Source organism: Glycine max, chromosome 17 (genome assembly GCF_000004515.6).
Source record: "Glycine max cultivar Williams 82 chromosome 17, Glycine_max_v4.0, whole genome shotgun sequence".
Lineage (NCBI taxonomy): Eukaryota > Viridiplantae > Streptophyta > Magnoliopsida > Fabales > Fabaceae > Glycine > Glycine max.
In genome coordinates this window covers 3,768,029-3,791,694 of record NC_038253.2, presented here as the reverse complement: position 1 = coordinate 3,791,694, position 23,666 = coordinate 3,768,029, and the positions used below count along the sequence as shown (strand labels likewise).

The 23,666-nt window shown below is 33.4% G+C and overlaps 4 protein-coding genes across 4 annotated transcripts; 3 read left to right on the top strand and 1 right to left on the bottom strand.

Annotated features, from left to right (window-relative positions):
• The first annotated feature begins 256 nt into the window (after window positions 1–256).
• On the top strand, window positions 257–2,452 carry LOC100801998 (12-oxophytodienoate reductase 3). The gene is made up of 4 exons (XM_003551078.4): window positions 257–501; window positions 609–739; window positions 1,267–1,449; window positions 1,577–2,452. Exons 1-4 carry the CDS (start codon window positions 296–298, stop codon window positions 2,200–2,202), a joined length of 1,146 nt encoding a protein of 381 aa, XP_003551126.1. The 5' UTR covers window positions 257–295; the 3' UTR covers window positions 2,203–2,452.
• A 3,080-nt stretch (window positions 2,453–5,532) lies between these two features.
• On the top strand, window positions 5,533–6,600 carry LOC100800387 (germin-like protein). The gene has a single exon (NM_001358029.1). It carries the CDS (start codon window positions 5,677–5,679, stop codon window positions 6,301–6,303), a length of 627 nt encoding a protein of 208 aa, NP_001344958.1. The 5' UTR covers window positions 5,533–5,676; the 3' UTR covers window positions 6,304–6,600.
• A 566-nt stretch (window positions 6,601–7,166) lies between these two features.
• LOC100801100 (O-fucosyltransferase 35) lies at window positions 7,167–13,342 on the bottom strand. Its single transcript, XM_003550569.5, has 9 exons — window positions 12,508–13,342; window positions 11,513–11,656; window positions 11,289–11,361; window positions 11,116–11,186; window positions 10,941–11,029; window positions 9,980–10,112; window positions 9,443–9,675; window positions 7,944–8,420; window positions 7,167–7,815 (listed from the first exon to the last, which is right to left on the bottom strand). Exons 1-9 carry the CDS (start codon window positions 12,979–12,981, stop codon window positions 7,623–7,625), a joined length of 1,887 nt encoding a protein of 628 aa, XP_003550617.1. The 5' UTR covers window positions 12,982–13,342; the 3' UTR covers window positions 7,167–7,622.
• Window positions 13,343–19,038: 5,696 nt separating this feature from the next.
• Window positions 19,039–23,599, top strand: LOC100798274 (F-box/LRR-repeat protein 3). Its single transcript, XM_003551075.5, has 6 exons — window positions 19,039–20,398; window positions 20,634–21,067; window positions 21,397–21,558; window positions 22,162–22,237; window positions 22,813–22,968; window positions 23,081–23,599. Exons 1-6 carry the CDS (start codon window positions 19,346–19,348, stop codon window positions 23,225–23,227), a joined length of 2,028 nt encoding a protein of 675 aa, XP_003551123.1. The 5' UTR covers window positions 19,039–19,345; the 3' UTR covers window positions 23,228–23,599.
• Window positions 23,600–23,666: the final 67 nt, after the last annotated feature.

Genomic DNA, 23,666 nt, shown 5'->3' with positions numbered 1-23,666 from the left:
CTCAAACAGAAATGATCTTTAGGGTAGGTATTAGTGTAGGCGCAGGAATTGATTAAGAGGCTGGCGGGTTGAAAAGAAAAGTTACATCATGCATGATGACAGAATAGTCTTACTAATATTTTGCCATTAATAAATAACAAACAATATGAACGTGGCGAATCGACCACACGTACGTGGAAGTCAAACCGCGTGAGTTCCCAATGAATATAATATATCCCATGCAGTATAGAGTATATATAACAAAGTTGATCCTTGATTGATTGCATAATTCAACATATCAATCGACACTAGAACAATGGCAGATAACTCCATTACCTTATTTTCTCCATACAAGATGGGGAAATTCAACCTCTCTCATAGGGTGGTATTGGCTCCCATGACCAGATGCAGAGCCCTCAATGGGATTCCATTGCCAGCGCATGCTCAATACTATACTCAAAGATCAACACTAGGTGGATTCCTCATCACTGAAGGCACCTTGATCTCTCCCACTTCTTCTGGGTATTGCATTTCTTCTTTCTTTATTTACTACTACTATATTTTCTTACAGATATATAGAAGCTGTGATTGATCAGTAATTAAGAACACTTTAATTTGATCACATGCAGATTTCCTCATGTTCCCGGGATATATTCAGATGAACAAGTAGAGGCATGGAGAAATGTAGTGGACGCCGTGCATGCCAAAGGCAGCATTATCTTCTGTCAACTCTGGCATGTTGGCCGTGCTTCACATCCAGGTAACATTCATCCATGCCCCTTAATTATTCTAACCCTCAATTTGGTGTCCTTTTTTTTTAGATTCTTACATAACTGATTCTAATCGGTTATAATAATAATAATAATAATTTCATAGCTTTTGTTTGCATTGTATTGTATGAAAATTTTATTCTTAAATTTTAGTGTGTGATTGATTTCACTTGCATAATTGATTTTAAGAAATTTTTCATATGTTTAATTTTACAATGGAAAATAATTTATATTTGATTTTGAGATTAAATAACTTTAAGTATCTTCTCTGATAGAAAACAAAATTATACTAAATTTTACTTCAAAATCAATTTTCTCAACACTCATTTAAACACACACTTAATATACCAAAAGGGTTGGTGGTGAACTCCATTCTTAATTTTGCACACAAATATGTGCGTATATCATAACATCCTTAATTATGTTTTTGATATGGTATGACATTCAGTTTTTCAGTTATCTGTGTTTGTTCACTCAGAATTTTGCACTTTCATTGATTGCTTTACTTGTGAAACAGTGTATCAGCCTGGTGGGGCTGCACCCATTTCGTCCACCAGCAAACCCATATCAGACAAGTGGAAAATTCTGATGCCCGATGGCTCCCATGGCTTCTACCCAGAGCCTCATGCTCTTACCACCTCTGAGATATCTGAAATAGTGCACCATTATCGCCAAGCAGCTATTAATGCAATTCGAGCAGGTAATTCATTATATTATTAGTTAATTTGTTTCAATAACATCTACTAGTACTTTTTTATATTAATTCTTACTATTAAACTATCAAGGCATGCATATATGATGAAATGTTATGTGGCATATATATACAGGTTTTGATGGAATCGAGATTCATGGAGCACATGGGTATCTCATTGATCAATTCTTGAAGGATGCAATCAATGATAGAACAGATGAATATGGTGGATCACTAGAAAACCGGTGCAGGTTCTTAACGCAGGTGGTTGAAGCTATTGTCTCTGCAATTGGAGCGGAAAGAGTTGGTCTCAGAATTTCACCAGCAATTGATTTCAATGATGGCTTTGACTCTGACCCACTTGGGCTAGGCTTAGCAGTGATTGAGAGACTCAACAATTTGCAGAAACAAGTGAGCACAAAACTCGCTTATCTTCATGTTACTCAGCCTCGGTTCACACTCTTGGCGCAAACCGGGTCAGTGAGTGAAAAGGAAGAAGCTCATTTGATGGAGAAATGGAGAGAGGCTTATGAGGGAACATTGATGTGTAGTGGTGCTTTCACTAGGGACTCGGGAATGGAAGCTGTTGCTCAAGGCCATGCTGACTTGGTTTCCTATGGTCGTCTTTTCATCTCCAATCCAGACTTGGTTTTAAGGCTCAAGCTTCATGCACCTCTCACAAAGTATAACAGGAACACATTTTACACTCAAGATCCTGTTATAGGCTACACGGATTATCCTTTCCTCAACGGAACAACCTAAACAAATTAAGTAACTATCTAAGTGCACGTACGCCCTTAATTTTAAATTTTTAATGTCCATTTGGCTTTCTATATAATGTTCATAACATCCAAAACTCTTTAGTTGAGTTTAAGAGAAGCAAATCAGGTGACTCGTATACTTGTTAGGATGTTTAGATCTTATGCCAGTATGCACATTTTAATTTCATTCCTATTTGTATTCGGTATTTCATTTAGAATAAAATAACATAAGCTATTTGCCCTGAAAAAAATGATAATAATGAGAACTCTCTTGTTTGATCTACATATTTACATTGTTCTAAATGATTTTTTTGAACTAAAAGTAACTTGATACATTCTAACTTGTCTAATTTGTTAATCATCTAAGTTTTTTCTGCCACAAACTTTGTTCCATTAAGAAGTCTTTAAGGTTTCACAGAATCTCATATAGGACTCAAATATGTAGCACACGCTCTAATTAATTAAATTAATTGATCAATTATGTTATAACATTATTAATGTCACTATATATAACATTTAAAATTTTTAATATATATTTAATACACATATAAATTTATATAATAAATTTTATACCAATTAATTTTGATCTAATAATTAATTTGTTTACATATATAAATTTTTATGAAACCTATGATTTTTATTTAAAATTTATATATGTAAAAAAAATACATTATTAAATCAAAATTAATTGTAATAAGGCCAAAAAATGCACTAGTCCGTGGGTTAAGCGGGGCGAACCCAAAAATACGACATAACCATGGATCGTTTAAAAAAATTAGTTTGTTACCCACGCGGACCGCGAGCCTCCCGTGCTAGTCCATGGACCTGGGTCCGTTTATCCACCCCTATTTGCTGGGTGGAGAGAGCAATTTCCAATGATGTATCTTACATGTCTGTAGTCTTAATTTTGGGTTCTGTGTTTAATGATTTATCAACTCTTGTACCACAAATAATGTGACCCGATACGAAAATACGACAAATGATCATTCATATCTCCTTATATTAATAAATATCCCTCCATTTCTTGTACCACAAATAATGTGACCCGACATAAAAATACGACAAATGATAATTCATATCTTCTTATATTAATAAATATCCCTCCAAACTGAATGTGGAAAATATTGTGACTTGTCTAAGACATATTAGTGTTTATAGTGTATATGCTCTTGTGGTACATGTACTCAGCACTCCACTTTTCCCTAATTAAGAAATAATTCATACATCCTCTACGTCCTGATTTTTTATTTGCCTATTCAATCAATTTCTAATGTCAGTTACCGCACGATGATTTCTTTCTGCTAGACTGTAGAATCATTGAATTTTTTTAACTCAACGGATTTAAAAAAATGGAAGACATAGGTAAGGTAAGGAACGTGCATGGCCTCATGAATAATTTGTACACATATGAGAAACCTGCACCTTTTTTCTTGAGAGATCTATTTTGGGTTCATCATCTCTGACAATTTTAGCAGTCATGCAGTGCTTCTCTTGGCAATATCTCAGAGACGCAATCGACAAGGACATTGACGTTATGACAATGAAAATGATATCAAAGCCACCCTTTTGTTGAATTTGGTAGGTAGTGAATGGCCACTATTGATTCGTCAATGAGAACCTTATCCTTAGTATTTTGAAGCGCTTTGCCATTGTAGGAGGGACCATTGACCAAGAGCAAGGGATGCAAAGATGATTAAATTATATGAAGATCTTTCATTCTTCAGTTGCAAGTCACGGGACACAACAACAAGTAGACTTTTTTGCCAGGTTCCCTAGAAGATGGGGAATTTAAGCCAACCGCATATATATGTCCACGTAAACAAGACTTACAGAAGGGATAGCTGTCAAAATGTCTTTTTATGCCCTTAATTTCTTTCTTTTGCAATGTGGACCATATGTTCTTCATTTTTTACTACATATCCTATACATCTGGATAACATTTAACATTACATTTACACTCTGGTTTCAGTGGTTTGGTAAGTAGAAAAGTAAAAAAAAAAATGAATGTCCATTCTTGAGTTAGCTCATTTGGATAACATAAATAGTAAGTGTAGAGGATCTGATCTGAAATGCACTTCACCTTTTTTCTATTTTCTTTCCTCCCCCCCAAATCATTGAATAGTTGATATTTTGACATGATTACCGGCTACTAGCTAACTAATCATTTGCTTATGATCCTCAGGGCACCATAAGAGTCATTCAAATATGAACCTGTGGAAAATACCAATGTAATTTATTTCGTTCAGAGGCTGTCTGTTGAACATGTTGAGTGTTACAGAAGGCTCATGGTATTTTCCCATCATTTACAGATCATGATTGAGTAGTCGAGAAGAGAAAATGTTTTTTGGACATGGTAAAATTTGAATAACTGTTTCACTTAAGTAGACCCCAACTCGAATTAATAGTAACGGAATAAACAACTTTGTATAACAATCAGCAGGTTCAGTCCTTAAATGATTCCATTTAGGATAGTAAAAAGTAATTGTGGCACGTGTACCGGTTGTTTCAAATAGTAAAGATAAGTTTAATTGTTCACCCCATCTAGTCCTAGAAGTATAATTAAAAATCAAATTCACTACTAATACTATATTTTTATTTTGGTACAATGGCGGCACTGAGATTAGATATACAAAATAACTACCCAAACCCCCTTTATTGACTCGGCAATCCTTTTCCCTAATTGATTTTGTGATTTCATCTGTTTGATCACTTAATCTAGACACAAGTTGAGATGAGGAAACATAACACTACTCAATGGAAACTCTAGTTGATGAAAATAGATTGTAGATAATAATGCCACAAAACAATCTATTGGTTGAGTAGTTGATAATGTTAAGGTTAGGAAAATAAAAATATATTTGGCTACAAAACACTACAAAGATTAGACGAAAAATTGTCAATGGATTTAAATTTTGTTGTGTCCAAATATTACATTTTCACTTTTACCCTTAAACCCCCAGTGCTTTTACTGTTATCTCTATTCGTCCATTACTAAGTTCTGCATAAATATGAATATCACAATGAGCATGTTTGTTCAATGTTCACTTAAGACAGATTGACCCGGAATTAAAAAGAACCACATTAACCAGAAGGAGATTTGAGTTTAAGTCAGTACCAATAATCACGCATGCAAATTAGAGCAACTGACCACATGAAGAAATAATATCTTTTACAGTAAAAGAAGATACTCGAAAGATGCCTGTTTTCCATTGCATTCAAACAAAAAGTAGGTCCTTGTTGTTATCTAGGGAAAAAGTTGACATTCACATGCATCAATCCTAGCTCAAATTCTGTCGTTTATAGATATAGGTGAGAAAAATCTATCCATTTTAAACCATATTGAAGCAATTCAATCAATGGCAATGGTAAAAAAGAGGTCCATGCCCTCCCCGCTCTAACAATATATAATGTAACCAAACCCCTTATCAATACTACTTCAGAGTTAAGTTGAGAACATACCAATCTACAATAAACGATGATTCTCATTATCTCCCTCATTTTTTCTCTTCTCTCTTTCTCCCATGCTTCTGTCCTAGATTTCTGTGTTGCAGATTATGCAGGTCCTATTGGACCTGCAGGATATTCCTGCAAGAAGCCTTCAAAGGTCACAGCAGATGATTTTGCTTACAGTGGCCTTGGCATTGCTGGTAACACCTCAAACATTATCAAAGCTGCAGTGACCCCTGCATTTGATGCTCAGTTTGCTGGTCTCAACGGTCTTGGCATTTCCGCAGCACGTTTGGACTTAGCAGCAGGTGGAGTTATACCACTTCACACTCATCCTGGAGCTTCAGAATTACTTGTTGTAATTGAAGGGAGCATCCTAGCTGGATTCATTTCTTCTGCCAACATTGTCTACCTCAAAACTCTTAAGAAGGGGGATGTTATGGCATTCCCTCAAGGCTTGCTTCATTTCCAAATCAATGCAGGCAAATCTTCAGCCCTGGCAATTGTAAGCTTCAGTAGCTCCAATCCTGGTCTACAAATTCTGGACTTCGCTTTGTTCAAAAGTAGTTTCCCCACACCATTGATAGTACAAACCACTTTCCTTGATGCTGCTCTGGTGAAGAAGCTTAAGGGTGTACTTGGAGGCTCAGGCTAAACCATGGGAAGTTATCCATGAAAGAGACTGAAGTCAAGCAAGCATATTGTCTATTACCTTTAAGTTTATTTATCTCCTTGGTCTACAATTTGGATTTAGTATGCATGTGTAGGTAGAACTCTTCTTTCAGCAGGCTTTGTAGTTGAGTAATAAACTTAAGCTGATTTGGTTATTGTTGTTGTGATGTTTATTGTTATCAAGTTTCAGTTGAAGCAGATGATTTCGTACTTGAGAAAATTGAGCTATGAGATGAATTTAATATGTGGCCTATTCTCATTGTTCCAACAATTTTTTCTAGACCACTTGCAGTTGTAATCCAACAATTTAGAAATTTAAATTTGCTTTTTCCAAAAATCCGTGAATCCCACTTATTATTAAGTACTAGGTCTTACAAGTATTTTATGCAGTAATAAGGAATGTTTCGTTATCGTATTTTATTTTCATAATATGAAATGGAGCAGATGTTTGAATTTGACCCAGATTTTTAAAACAAAACACATGTTCTGTCTTCAACTCACAAGGAAAGAAGAAATTCAATGAGCTGTTTATGTTTTTTTATGGATACATCACTGTTGAGCACATGGGGTGATGTATTATAAATAACAGCATTGCTAGCAAGACGATTTCTAATGTAGTTTTTTTACACTATTATTTAGTAAAATTTATATACGACCTATTAAATATCTCTAACTCGTATTTTCAATATACTATTATTAGATAAAAGTTTATATAAAGACGTTCCTTCATCTGATGAACTCCACATGAATTTCACACAATAAATAAACAATTATTAAAATAAATATTTTAAAGAATACATTGCTAGTATTACTCTTCTAAACAAATCTGTTTAAAAGAACTTCATATCAATAAAAACTAGATTTTTATTTTCATCTTATTGTACAATAAGAATACAACTTATTCAGTCCCACCCCTTGCTATTGGTACAAGTAATGAATAAAATTTAATCAAGAAAGAAAGAAAGAAATCATTCAAAAGTGAGGTTAGAGATGAGGTTTGCTTAAAAATGTAAGGTGTTTAATTTCTATTGTATTGACAGTGGTATACTCAGGCCTGTCCGTGCTTGATCCTTAATTTTAATAATGTAGCTAGGAATCTCAGATTCTTGCCCCCACCTTGGCCATTTGTAATCTTATCCCAACAGCCAGGCAATTAATAGCACCTTACCGGATAGCCCAGCACATTGCTATCTCCTCAAGACAGAAGGGTTAAAAAAATATCACGGCATAGCCACATCGCCTTTTGATTACAGCTCGGCCATTCCATCAAAAGACAGACAACCTTCAGGGAAGTCTCTACTACTATCTTGTTTCACAAATACATCCTGGCAGAGGATTTGCATAAAAACTTTCCTCCAGTTTTGGAAATTCTCCAGGCTCCCTTGGATATGGAGCACCAATTCGATCTGTGTGAAGCTTTTTTACCTTGGAGCTGAACTTTTTCCATGAAATTTTTCCTTCATCCAACTGATCAACAAGTTTAACAAAATTCATCCTGCATCAACCATTGAAATCAACTATAGTGAGAATGAACAAGAATCAGTTGCCACAGATCTAAAATGCATATCACTAAATCATCAATGTTGAAGTAATGAAGAAGAAATAAGGTTACGAATATATTACTTGTCTGGATTGATGGTTTTCTTGAAGTCTTCAAAGCGCCTATGACCTTGTACGGCCTTTGCCATATTTCCATCATAAGTGTAGAGAAATACATCACTCTTAAGGGCAACAACATAGTCTAAACCAGCCAACATGTTCTGATGATTCTTGAAAGGATTCAACTCTTCTTCAGAGGACAGAGAGGAATGAGAGAAAATGTTGGGGAAATCATCCTCAAGATATTTCATACTTCCTCTTCCATATGCTTCTCCAGCTACCAGAAAAATCCTGGTGTGTGATGGAAAACCCAGTGCTCTAAGTAATAGGGACGTTTCCCTTGGAGTTAATGGACAACCTCCAAGCAATCTCCTCTCGGTCCCATTAATCTCCTTTTCCTTCCAGTGACTGACTTCATATCGCATCTGTCTCATTTCTTCATCTTCTTCTGCAGTCAAATTGTGACTGCAGCCTGTAAATGCAAGCATATCCTTCTCATATCTATAACAAATTGCGATAACATAAGGTTAGAGGCATAATATTTATTCAAACTTGGCAGGAATACAAATATTTTTATAAGTTGAGAAGCTGAGGTCATCGATTGAGTCCAAAACTAGGGTAATGCTTGGGACTCTTATTCCATGAGACAACTTATGGAATCCAATTCAATCAGACAGTTACTTAAACTATAAGTGCATATCATATGCAAAAATATAGTTGCAGTTCAAAACATCTGATTCAATCTGAAATGAACATTGATGATTAATCAAACAGCCAATAAGCAGCAAAAGAACTGTAGGGTCCAAATCTTTGACTTTCAATAAAAAAAGAAGTTCAATATGGAGGCAGTTCTAAACATAAACAAAATCTAGCCATGTCCAAATTTTCATGATCAAAATGAGGAAAACTTCCATGTCAATGGGTCCTTCACCAAGAAACATGCTATTTTACTTTGATCTTATTATAAATTCATGTAGGTTCAAGTGACAGATCACTTTTCAAAGAAATAATAGATCATTCCATAGGTTCTTAACACTGGATCCAGCTTGGGAAAACCCAACAACAAAAGTGATCTCTAAGTTCTTGGAAACCCCACACTAGAATTTCATTCTTCCAATGTGGGGCTCAAGTCCATACATAGCAATTGGATCCAAATATTCTACCACTAACCTTTTGACTAGTCCTAGGCAAACATTGCTATGTCAATATCACCATTCATGCTCGTTTGCAACTAAGAGATATGGTGAAAAGGTCTAACACCAATTGATAAGAATCTTGGAAAAACCATACCACAAAAGCTAACCTTTGCAGCTAGAGCACCCAGGAACTTATAAATCCCACAGCAAAATATCGCACTTCCAATGTGAGACTCAAATCCCATGTCTTCCAATTGGATCATATCCCCCTCTCCCAACCCTTTCTTTTCCATCTTAGATTATCTCCGACAAATTCATATGTATGCATAACAAAAAGTAAGAGAGAGAGAGAGAGAGAGAGAGGCAGAAATATTAATTGGAACTTGCCTCAGATGAAGGGCAAGATAAGGATTTCCATTCTGTTGCATTCTAGATACCAGTGTGTTTCCAAGTTCTTCAATTGGAGCTGAATATTTCAATGCTCTGTAATTTACACGGCATCTTAGTTTCTGTATGGAACGTGGAATGTCATTGTTATCAAGCCTGGAATCGGTATGAGTGAAATACATCACTTTGTGCTGCTTTAGGAGGGGAAGAACCTCAGTCTTATAATAATGAACCTGTAAAAAAGCATTATGTATATATTCAATTATGGTTATTAGAAACATTATGAAAAGTCATACAATGATATGGTGTGCATAAAATTCAAGCATTATAACACAATGCAATTCAAAATAAATATGATGGCATATATAAAGCTATCATTTGATAGTGATACTTTCATGTTCTTAAAATCTCAACTGGCAACCTAAAAGACCAGGTGGATGGATGACTGACTTCAATAAGAATGCAAAACATCAATTAATCAGACATATCTTTCCAGATTTGAAAAAGAAGTAATTTGAGTAGACAGGTTACGCTGACCTTTGACCAAGATATTGGAGTTTTTGGGAAAGGCTCAATTCCAGCATAGGCGGGAGGTAATTTCTCAACTATGTGGACATCATCCTTCAGCATATTAATAAAATGCTTCCAATCAAACAAATCCTTGAAGCCACTGCAAATATATTGAAACAAATTAAGTTCTGTATTCAACAGGAGAATGGAAACCCATCACTTGATAACAGTGATAATTTGAAAAAATGATAGCAAAAGGTAGAATACATAAATGAGAGATTAGGAAAACCAAACAGATCTTTCTGCCAACAGTACCCTTTCCATTAAAGAAAAACTTGTTATAATTGTCTAGAAAAGATGTTGATTGTAGAATTGCAATTGATGGCATGCTACTAAAAAATGATGCAGAAGTACTAAAGGAATAAAGCTATATTTCTACAGCATCTCTTGCACGTAGTTAATCATCTGCAGTTCTACTATGCCATGATTTGAACATGAATAACACTGTATCTTATATCAATGTCAATTCATCGAGATAATCACCATTACTTGAAACTAAATACTCTCTCCGTCTCTAAATACTTTTTAACTAATTCACACCCTTTAAGAAAGTTGGTTAATATAGTTAGTAACATTAAATTTGTTAACAATTTGTATTATTTTGCCAAAATTACCCTTAAGTTTATTGGGACTCATAATCTCTCTTTCTACTTAATTGCTTTCACACCTAATTAATTAATGTGTGCTAATCTTCTTATCCAATCCTTATAAGAGAGATAATGTATTTATATTTTAAATATATAGCATTTATTGTAAATTATTAAAGGGTACTTGGGTCAAAAAATAATTAATGCAAAAGACAACTTGAAAAGAGTCTTATATTTAGGGACGGAGGGAGTATTGTTTTAGGCTAGTAAGAACCAAGGACACTGTACATTTGTTAAGAGATCCAATTATCTAATTACATATTAGGAAAGGGGAAAAATACCTGTCATCAGCCCAGTAGGAGGTGTGATCAAGAGAAGGAAGAACAAGTGTAGCCTTCACAATCTTAGCAACAGCAACCATATCACATATCTGCATTCAAATGTATATTGAGAAATTAGGTTATGCTTGCCACCTAACTTTCTATAATTTACCATCAGAAATGAACACAGCCTGACCCCAAATCTCATCTGATTCAGGCCACCATTTGCATTTACAAAAATGTAGCCATTGGTCTTTGCATCTAGCTCTGCCAAAAAAGAATGTTGAAAGTGATAAGAGACAAATCTTGGAACAACCAACCCATTGCATGACAAGAGAAAGGAGTGTACTTGATGATAAAACTTCATACTTTTATGATTACTTGGAAGATCTATGCATTTGGTGAAATTGTCACTGTTGGGTTTGGACCAGATCCCTGAATCCTGAATAAAAAGCAAACTTTCATAAACAAAGAGGCAAAGACATATCTTTATAGGCCTATAAACAACCATTTTCTTTTCATGCAATGTATTTCCTTGTTTTATTTGAGAACCAAACAAAATTAAGTCCATAAACTTGAGATACAGGACTTACTTCAGTCATGGCAGTATGGCTGCCGTCTACTCCTGTTGCTACTGTTTTTAATGTTCGTTCAACATCACTTGCTCCCCCCCTATATGCATAACCAAGGGAGCTTTTGTCCATTAGAGTTAGACTAGGAATGGAGTCAGATAGTTCCTGATAAAATGGTAAAATAATTTACTGGGTAAGACAAGAGATACAAACACCACCCCACCCCAAAAAATATTATAGTAAGACAATAGAATACATGCAAATAGTTTTCATATCAGATCATGATATATCTACTTCTTATTCCCTTCCGGATATCTACATAGCTTATTTTCACAATTGGACAATATGAGTAACTCACTATCTTCATTAAACACCAATAAATTCACAACCTGGTGCACAAGACGCCTCCACCAAATGGATAAACTCAATTAAGTTGTGTTAAAATGTGGGACATAAATTATATAATATTCTGCAACAGTTTAGAAAGTGGGGCATTCCCGCTGCTAGTCCAAACAACCCAGTTGCTCAAATAAAACCAGATAGTTCCAAACACAAAAACAAATTACCAATACTCACAAAAGGACACGAATAAAAAGGCAAAGTGCCCAGTTTTAGAAAAAAAGCTCACAAACTAAAAGCTGAATAAGAAATCCCACATTTTGCAAAATTACATTTTTCGCTCATGAGAATTGAAGATTTTTTATAAATAACACCAAAATTTCGACAACGGATGTCTAGATCAGATGAAACTAAATCAAATTTAAGGAACTATCGCAAACTTTCTGCAGCAACAAAAATAGATCCACAAGAAGCATAATAAAATAGACAAAGCCCCCACTCCAGACAAATTTATACATAAAAAAAACTCAGCTCCTGCCAAAGTTAAAATTTTGGCACCAGTCTTCCAAAAACTTGATAAACCGCTATCACACTAAGAATCATAACATCATCAATAAATGTCGGTTAACAGTTAAAACTTGCCAGCTGGCAGAGTAAGATAATTCTATGGTGCTAACCTTATTGGATTGAGTTATTTCAATAGCAGATCCAAGCCAACCAGTGGCACATATCTTGAGAACACCCATGAACAAGCACACCCCACAGAACACTAAGAACATCCAGTGCCCAATTTTCTTCCTTTCTCTCAACCCCAAATCCTCAACGATGGACGCAAGGGGCTTCTTCAGCAACCCTCTCACGTGCACTCTCTGGGTCACGTGATGGTGGCTGTGCTTCCCCACCGGCACACCCTCCGACGCTTCCTCCGATCTGGGCGAGTTGATTTGAAGCTCAATCTCGACGCCGCCACTGCCTCCGCCGCCGCCGTGGGAGGTGGTGGTGGCGGTGTTGTTGCTATTGTTGCTGCTGTTGTTACGTTTGAAGGAGTGGGCGCGGCGAGTCATTGGACCGGAGAAACGCGGACTGTTGACTCGCTGGGAGACCCCATCGGAAGTGTTGTGATGGTGATTCGATTCAGAGAATATCGCCATTTGGAGTTAACAGTGAAGCTTCTTTTTCTCTGCACTTGTATATTTGTACTATTTATTCATTTTCCTCTCTCTCTCTCTCTCTCTTCTTTATTACGCGTCTCAAATTCGGGACATATCACATATGCACTGCTTCAAAGATTGTTCCTTCCTGGTCCTTTCTTTTCTACTTGGAAAAGAAAAATTGAAAAACAAAATGTCTCAAACTTGAGGATGGTGATGATTCGTGTCTGTGATACTAATTGACATGACTGCTACTTATAATTAAGGAAAGGTGGTAGTTGTGCGTGTCTGTTTTAGGATGTACTAATATTAACTAATTAATAAAATTCGAGTTTCTACTCTGATTTTAAAGAAATATTATAAATAATCAACATGGTTAAATTGGTAAAAATCATCTTTCACCAAATATTTTTTTGGTAAGAATCATACTAATATTACCTTACAAGGACATAATTTGGGTACCGTTTGGGTGTGTAGGGTAAAACTAACTTAGTGAAAGGAATTTATAAATTTTCCAAATCTCTTGTGAAACATATTTTATGTTTTTTCAATTCAGTAAAGAAAGGGGAAAAAATGAAAAGAAACAAAATGCATAGAAAGTTAGATGATTTGATAGGAAAAAAAATGTAAGAGTTGTTTTTTCTCTTATTTAATTGTATAAGAAATATGATAGAAAGGAAATATATATATATATATACATATATAATAATACATAAAATGAGTGTTTTTTCTGAATTTAATTTATTTTATATCTAATAATTAATTGGGATTCAAATTTTATATTACCTAGTTATAGAACAAAAATCACTTATGTTATTTGTTGTTGATTCTCTAATACGATATTTTCATTTTACAAAAAGAACATTTCCCATGTTTTCTTTTCAATTATTATGAGTGAATAAAAATTATGGGGAATCTAAACAATAAAAACTTTCTATGGGGAATCTAAACAATAAAAACTTTCTTTCCATTCTTACTACAAGAGCAAGCAAATATATTTCAAAAGTTTTCATTTATCTTCTACCTATTCCTTTCATTTTCTGCACAAACAAACCAAGTGGTAAAATCTGCCTTGATCCTGATTAACCCTCAAAACTTAACAAAGCTAAACCTTTTTTGTGGAAAAGAATTATTTATTCGCATTCACGGAAGAGATATTCATAAACAAGCTTTACAATGTGAAAGGAAAGAGGAAATAATAGAATGACGCACAATTTCACTAATTAAACTGTTTTATTAATATTATTGACATAGTTTTCTAATCTTTGATATATTTTTCTAAAAAACAAGTGGTTGATAATGTCGGTGGATGAATGAATATTGAAGAATATAAAAAAAAATCTGAGAAATTAAGATTTTGGAACCGGAAAGCCTAGTTTGAAACTACCAACCTATAATTGCTACTAGTACCTGTTATTGACAACCATTGATGGATTGTTAATCTGATTCTGAAATTATAGTATCGCGTTGTTAGCTGGATAAAGCTTTCACGCATACAAAAAGGATTGGTGAGCGTGGAATAATGGACATGTATTTTGACTGCAGAACAGATATTGACTTTAAGCTATCGAGTTAAAAGCAATTTTGAAATTTTTACACCCAATTTGTATAGTTATTTTGTGCTTCTTTGATTTTATTTTTTATTTTTTCCGGTATATATTTTTTTCTTTCCTTTCAAGATGAACGCACCACAAAAGAGTGTAATGTGTAATGATCCAGATTCGAAAATGAATTTTGCATACACTTGAGAGAGTAATTTAGGAAAAAATATCTAACTATTCTAAAAAAAGAATAATGAATATATATTATATCTTATTTAAATAGTTAAAACTATAAAAGGATATACATAACATTATGTGCTTTTAATATTGGAATAGCATATGTGACTTTATATTTACTTGTAATAAAATACTAGTAGCATATTGAATCCACCGTAACACTTTTATATTGATGGCAATAAAATATTAGGTATATACTTACCAAACCCATTTAGGATAGTAATGTGAGCCCCACATAAATTTGGCCGGGTGGGGTGGAGACATCAATCCGCTTCGGCCTAATCTGTTTAGCCTGTCAACCTAGCGAAGCGAGTTGGGGGCGGATTGGTCCATTAGTCTGGTTTTTTTTTTTTAATTATGTATATATACCTTGCTTTTATTTATTTTTTTAAATAACAAAATCACCAAAAAAATACTATAGTGTTTATATGTAAAAGCTATATTGTATCCTACAATTCATGCCCCTACCATAATGAAAGCATGCATATTTAACAATGCATTAACTTCGATGAATCCACAAACGACTCTTAACCACATAGCCCAAACACATATGAGTGAATATGAAGATTACATGGAGTAACTTATATCAATTCCTCCTACAAATGAGTTATAAGAATTACTTTTATACAAAGGGAATTATTGTTTGTTCTTGATTGGAATGCGCAAGGGTTGAGATAATGATATGTAGTCAACTATTTTTCGTGATTTTAATTTTCAACTTCACTCATTGTGCCAAAAATCATTTTTAATAATATTATTGTTTTTGTTGATAAAAACAAGTATTTTTGTATTTGTCGAGAAATATTAATATTATACATATGCTTCAATATATTTAAAAAAAAATGATAGATCAACTCGTCAACCCACCAACCCACTCATAAAAAGGATAGGTCAAAACAGAATGAGTCGACTTATTCCTAAGCCTATTTGATAAATAAAGTTGACAAATTTTTTTCAAACCTTCTTAATAAACAACATTAGTTTATCTCAATTCACATACGATAAATAAAAAATGTCATATCAAAGTCTTTTCCGACCAAACACTTTGGAAAGATTAAAAGCATGTTTGAATTGTAGGTAAAAAAAAAGGATTTTTTGAGGGGGAAAAATTATCAAAGGATCAAAAGTCTTATTTTTACTTTTATCTCATTTTATTTGTTGAATTTGTATTGAAATACACACATGATATTTATAACTTTTAAAGTAATAATTTATTTTATTTTATGCATTTTAACACATAATTTTATATTATAATTTACAACTTTTGTAAAATTAAAATAAACATATCTTAAGGTCAGCCCTGTTTAAACTTATAAAAAGTGGTTTTAAACTAACAGTAGATAAAATTTGGTTTTTAGAAGAAAAAAGTAAAAAAAAAAATATATTTAAAAACACGTAAAAACTGCTTATTTATTAAACATGTTTGTTTTTTTACTAACCACAAATAAATGGGCCCTAGAAGTAGCAATGGAAGAAATTCAATGGCTTTGACGGACCAAAATTTAAATTATAGATTAAACATAAAACAGGACATATTTTGAGATAAAATATTTTATATGAGAGTATGATGATTAAATCTGAATTATATAAATTATACATGAAGAATTAAAATTTAATTTGATTATACGAATTAAAGAAAATACGGTTTAATTTTAATCTTTTCACTTTCATATAAAATATATTTTTCTCCTATAATATGTTCTTAAAGATAAAAATCTTAAAAATTTAGAGAAAAATAGTAAATCCTTAATTATATATTGTATTCTCAAGAGTTATATATATAAAAAAATGGGATTCTTATTAGTTTGTAAATAATATAATTATATAATATACAATGTTTTAATACAAATTTTAATTTAGGTCGTGAATATTTTATAATTAATGGTTTCAGAAAACTCGACAACACTCAATATGTTTTTTTTTTCAAATTTTTATAATATATTAAAATATTGAATAAGGGGAAAATGCAATATTTAATAAATACTATTCATTCGATTAAAAATAAAATACAATTATAAATGTTTTAATTTTTAAGTAATTAAAATTAAAATATTTAACATTGAAGTATATTTTTTATAGAAAGAAAGGTATGATAACATAATTATATACTTAAAACTCAAATTCAAAATTATTAATTAAATTAAAACAATCAACACATACAAGTTAATTCGCACACTCAGTAATATACATAAAAGTCTTTTCGTTAATAGTAGTACCATTTTGCGGCATAAGAATGATAAAGGAAGTTAAACATATATTTTTATACAAATTACTGTAAGTTCTTAGTCCCAGTTTAGTATGAGTCACGTTTTTTAAAAATAATAGATTTATTGTATTTCATTCATGATCTATTAAACAATACAAGGAAACTTGATCAAAGAAACAAGGACCAACATACGAAATAAATGTCCTAGCTAGCCTATGAGTAACTAAATTTTCTTATCTTCTAACAAACTTAACTTTATTGATAGAGGTTATAAGATTGATTTAATGATAAATGGATAAAATAAAGATCATGGATTCAAAATATAATTAAATAGATGAAAATAAATGAAATAAAATTATTCTAACAGGCTAACAATTTAGCATATCAACTGAACTATATTTAAGTCTGTTTTAAAAAAAATTGAACCATGATTAAGAAAATTTGAAGAATTTATGCAGAATCTCATAATTGTTCTAAACTGTTCTAATTAATGTAGAACCTCGGAATTGTTCTAAAAAAACATGAAATGATGAACATTGTTCATCGTGATCGATATTCTTCGTTTCGTTCATATGAACATCACACAACATTTAATTGCATATGAAAAAAATTGTTGGAAATAAAAATTTAATTGTTTTCAACAAAAAATAAAATAAACTCTAATTAATAAAAAATACTTCCGAGATAATATCATTCAATAAAATAAAATCACTTAAAATTTACAGTCCATTACATATATATATATATATATATATATATATATATATATTTCAATTCGAAAGGAGTATATAATTTACTTAGATGTTTATAATTTTATTTTAATATATTATTTTTACATTTCAATTCATTAGTTTTTTCTATTTATAATATAATTTATTTTTTAAATATATCATAAGCAATGATTTTGTCTCCCAAAACAAATATTGTATGTTTATTTAAAAGGTAAAATTAAATTTTATTAATAAGATTGGCTATTAACACAAGAAGTGTCTCAAACCAGATAAGAATTACAAGCCAACTCCTCCAAATCCTATTTGATAGAATATTAAATTAAATTACGTGACAGCCAACCCAAAACTCCAGTGTACTTTTGTTTTTCCAACAGAATTATAAAAATAAATTCATATATTAAGCAAATCTATTTTGGTTAAACCAACTTATAAGTAGTCAAAATAACTTATAAATTATTATGATAATTTATCAAACACAGTCTAAATATACAAACCTATTCCTACCAAGTTTTTTCTAGTAAATACCCGGCTTTGAATCCATTCTTACCAAGCAAGTACTCATCCTATCGATTGTGAGTATCCATAGGATATGAATAAAACTTTTCATATTGTAAATTCTAATTTATAACAAATAATTAAATGAAAATAGGTTTGAAAATTCAAATTGAGATAAAAGGACATATATGGTATTTAAGTAATTATCAAATATAAACATTAGACTCATATTCGGATATTGTTGTGTTGACTTTTTGTTGTTGAATGTATTATTATGTTGACTGATATTTTTAATAGAATGTTTAGAGAATATTAATTAAAAAATGTTCAATGGATTTAATTTTTTTAATTTATTGTTGAAAAGTAATAACTATTAAATACTTTTTCATGTATTGTATTAAACACCTTTAATTGTTAAAATAATCATTGAATATTTTTGTCTCATGAATATTATAAACAATAATATTAAATATTCTTTGAATCAATACCTAGAACACATTCATTAAAATTCATTTACACATTGAGTTGAATGATTATGCGTTAATATTGTTGAATGAAATTGAATTTAATATGATTTGGACTACTGATTTATTAAATAAATATGTACATTTATATATTTGTTTATTTATTTAAATTAAATTAAATTTAAATCATACCTTAAACAAACGTGGTTGTCAATGTTTATGCTCTACGAAACTGAAATAAATAGTTGTTGTTTTTAATTTGGAAGAGTTGTATAGGGAAATCGTAGAAAGTAAGAAAAAAGAAGAAGAAGACATAATGGCATATGGAAACTAGGAAACATGGGGATTAATTTGACTTGAGATTATATCAAAGGCTCTAGTCTGGAAATGATGAAGGCGTGGTGTGAAAGTGGAAAGAAAAAACAAAAAAGCAGAGCACAGGGAAGGTGTACGGGAGAAGTTTCTATTCTCTGTTTGTTTGTTTCCCAAATCTGTTTCTGAATTCTCTCACACACAATAAGCACAAGTTGATTGATGCTAAGGCCCACCAAGCAAGCCTTTATATTCCCCACCCCTCTCTTTCTCTTCTTCACTCTCGCGTGCCCACCAACCAAACACAACAAAATTACCCTAACACCTAACCCCTAACCCCATCGATCACCTCCAACAACAACCTTCTTCTATCCAATCATGGCCACCACTAATCCAATTCCAAATCTCAATTCCCCACCCTCCCATCCTCCCAATTTCGATTCCGATTCCGATTCCGACATTGACGCCCTCATCGACAGTTTTTTCGAACAACCCTCGCCCTCTCTCCCTCACTACGGATCCAACGCCAACACCACTCTCAAGAGAGGAATTGATGTCCCCTCCGTTGATTATTTCGACACTGCCATATCCATCAAGCGCGGCAGGATTAGCAATGCCGCCACCCACGGCTCTGATGATCAACACCACGCCACCTTTGAAATTCAAAACCCTTCTCCTCCTCCTCCTCTCTCCCAGGATCCTGGAGGACCCATCGCTGATCACAATCACGGAGGAGGAGGAGGAGAAGATCAGCAAGGGAAACGGCCAGTGTTTGAAATTGATTTTATATCTAAGGCTCTTCGTGAAGCTGAATTAGGTTTAGCGCTGAATTCTCACGATAACGCCGACGACTTTGACGACGACGACATGGAACCTAAGAATGAGAATCATGATTTACACTATGTACCAATGAGTTTTTACAGAAGGAATAGGAACATGGAACGTTTCCGAGTGATAGCGAAGAGAAACGCCACTCACTATGCTCGGTTCGACGACTCGGAGGTTGGAGATGAAGGGACATCATTGTATCTTAATCCTCAAGGAAACATTGACGATTCCGAAACTCCATTTTCGATTGCCATGAAGGCGATCAAGGATCGAGCTATGAAGAAGAAGGTGTGTGATGCCTGGGTTCCCAAGAGGAATCCACAAGGGGGGGAGAAGAGGTTTTTTCTGGTGCCTTCTCTTCAAGAACTGTGCCTTGAAATTCTTGCGAATAATGCTGATGCAATGGTTTCGCTTGAGGGTGTACCAGATGAGCTGAGACGCAAGCTTTCCAAGCTGCTCTGTGACTCGAGAAAGATGAATAGTCGATTTCTTGAGCTTCTTCTCAGTGGCTCTCCCACTGAGATTCGGATAAAAGACTGTTCTTGGTTGACGGAGGAACAGTTTGCCAAATCTTTTCAAACGTGTGACACTACAAGATTGGAGGTGTGTTTGTTGTCAAATCAATTTGGTACCTGTTTAGTGTTTCATACACGACAAATGATACTTCTATTACTATGACATGACAGATTTATATTTTGTTGTTGAATGTTGAATTCCATTGAGCATCACAGTGCAGGGCAGTTTATGTTTTTGTTTATGAATAGCTAACTTCTTTCGGGTTTTATTTTAAAAAATCTTGTCAATCTGACTTCAGGTTATGTGTTTACTTGTGAAGTAGGTGCTGCAGCTTGACCAGTGTGGAAGGTGTATACCTGATTATGCATTACTTGGTACTTTGAGACAGTCACCAAGGTGGTTGCCAAAGTTAATTACCCTGTCCCTCAGTGGTGCGTGCCGCCTGTCAGATAAGGGGTTGCATGTGCTAGTTTCTTCTGCACCAGCACTGAGATCCATTAACCTAAGCCAGTGCTCCCTTCTCTCATCTGCCAGTATTAATATTTTGGCTGATTCATTGGGATCCCTTTTGAAAGAGTTGTATCTAGATGATTGCCTAATGATTGATGCTGCACAAATTGTGCCAGGACTGAAGAAACTTGAACATTTAGAGGTGTTGTCATTGGCTGGCATTCAAACTGTCTCCGATGAATTTATCAAGAATTACATCATTGCATGTGGTCACAACATGAAGGAGCTTATTTTCAAAGACTGTAGGTAAGTACAGTAATTACTCTGGGAACTGTTCATGTCTGTAATTTTCCTGAGAACTGATGCTTTCCTCAAATAACTGTATGGTTGATCCAATTAATGTTTTGTTAACCATTGACCACTCTTTGAGCATGGATTAATCATTATTTCTAACTTTGGTTGACTGTTAATCACTCTTTGAGAATGACATAACCATTATTTGTAACTTTGTTAATTCTTCCTAACTTGGAATGATATTTGGCAGGAAATCTGAAACTCTGAATCCCTCATTATCTTTCATTGCTAAAAATTATTTTTCACTTCAGCTTGTTGATTTATGTTTTCTTAACGTGCAGAAAATTGACTGATGCATCGATAAAAGTCATTGCTGAACACTGTCCTGGGTTGTGTGCACTTGATCTTATGAACTTGGACAAATTGACAGATTTATCCTTAGGATATCTTACAAATAGTTGTCAAGCACTTCGTACATTGAAGCTCTGCCGCAATCTATTCAGGTGTTTTCTTGTTTTCTGCTATTTCCGCTGTCTCATCATACATTTGCATATTGCTTTTTGTAGACACTTTTCCGTAATCTGTCTGATCTTTGCAAGAGATGACTCGCGTACAAGAGTTTATAGCTTTTATATAAGATGGTTATCTTTGTTTTTTGCAACAATATGAATTCTCTGTAGGAATGGTTAATAATTAATTTCCAGTCCTTTTTGAACATTGCTCTGATGGCTTCCAAGACTCTGAGTTAGATTTCTGTTGTCCCTGTCTTCCTTAAGATGCATCAGATTCTGTAGCTAGGGATAGGGGATCACATTTCACCATAACCAGTTTTAGGGTATTGCATGAATTGGTATTGATTTTGTAGCTTTCGGAATGTCAGGAGTGTTTCTTCTGATTGACACATTCCTTTCTTGAATGAAGTCTTGGACTATCAATAGTCAAATATGTCCTTTATATTCGGGGATTTGTGGACATCCTTCTGTTTATCTCTTATTATTACCATTTATGCATGATACAATTGGTGTGTCCTGGAATGGTGATTATTCTTGACCTCTTATGAATTCTCATCATTGGGTAAATCTAACACAACCTTTTCTCCACTACAGTGATGAAGCAATTGCTGCATTCTTGGAGATTACTGGAGAGTCCTTGAAAGAACTTTCACTTAACAATATTAAGAAGGTATGTTGCTATACTTCCTTGCGGACTTGCTCTCCATTGGCTTGTATGTCTGTGTAAGCATCGTTCACTTTCAACGCATTAGAACAGTGACATGCTGGAAAGTCTTCTCTGTGCTCATAAAAGGATTAATTAATTAGTATCATTTTAGTCTAAAAAAATTAGTAGATTGTGTTCAAAGTGAATCTGCTTCTCTATAATTTTACTCAAACAGAGATTTCAACATGCATTGTATGCTGCAATTTATTTTCTGCAAAAACTAAATTCATAAATAACAAAGTAAAGCTTATATGATAATTATAAACAAAATATGAAAGTTCTTTGATGTGAAGTGATACTCTATGTTATTTGCTTGGTTCTGTTATGGAATAATATGAAACTAAGCTCTGCCCCCAATTGGCCAATTGAAGGAAGACATTGTCAATTCAACTGACCCTTGAATATTACTTAACTAATTGAGGTCGTTCTTAATCTTTATTCTATTTGGTTTTCAGTTAACTTTTGGGTTGTGATGACCAACGAAATCTTATTCATAATATTTCATTTTCTGACTGGATGACACATTTGGTTTAATCCAGGTTGGCCACCACACAACCATATCACTTGCGAGGCATGCAAAAAATTTGCATACCCTAGATCTATCTTGGTGCCGGAATTTGACAGACAACGAGTTGGGTTTCATTGTAGATAGCTGCTTCTCACTGAGGTTGCTTAAACTTTTTGGATGCTCACTGGTAAGTATCTATCATTTAAACTATGAAGAATCTTGGTCATGGAAAAATGTATAAAATGATCTGATTAGATGATTTTGTAGGTAAAGATTTAAAAGGTTACATATTTTTGTAGGTGACAGATGTTTTTCTGAACGGGCACTCAAACCCAGAGATTCAGATCCTTGGATTGAAGATGTCCCCTTTATTGCAAAATGTCAAAGTGCCTGAACCCTATCAAGGTCCCTTGCGTTATTCACCAGTTTCAGTAGATTTGGTATAAATAAGATTAATAATGAAACATATGGATGGCAATGGCATTACTTATGTAGTAAAAGCAGACATAACTTTCTGCTAACATGATGCTAACTGAAGAGGTAAGGAAACCGCTGTGTTGCCCGTTTTACCTTTTGTTTTAGTGATGCCATTGTTGTTGCAAAGCATTCAAAGCCAAACACAGACTATTTTCTTTTATTAGAGTATTCATATTCATTATGTACAGTGGATATGTATAGCATATGCAAATTCGTAAGCTGATTGAGGCATATAATAAAGTTTCTTCCTGAAAGAAGGAAGAAAACTTCAACTCAGTCTGTCTACAGTGAATTGTTCTATGGAATAGAGATTAAAAAGAAAAATTCATATTTCTGTGCAAGTTCAAAATTGTGCGGTCATTTGGAAATTTCCTCTCATTATTTTAACTTTGTTTCTGAATACTATTT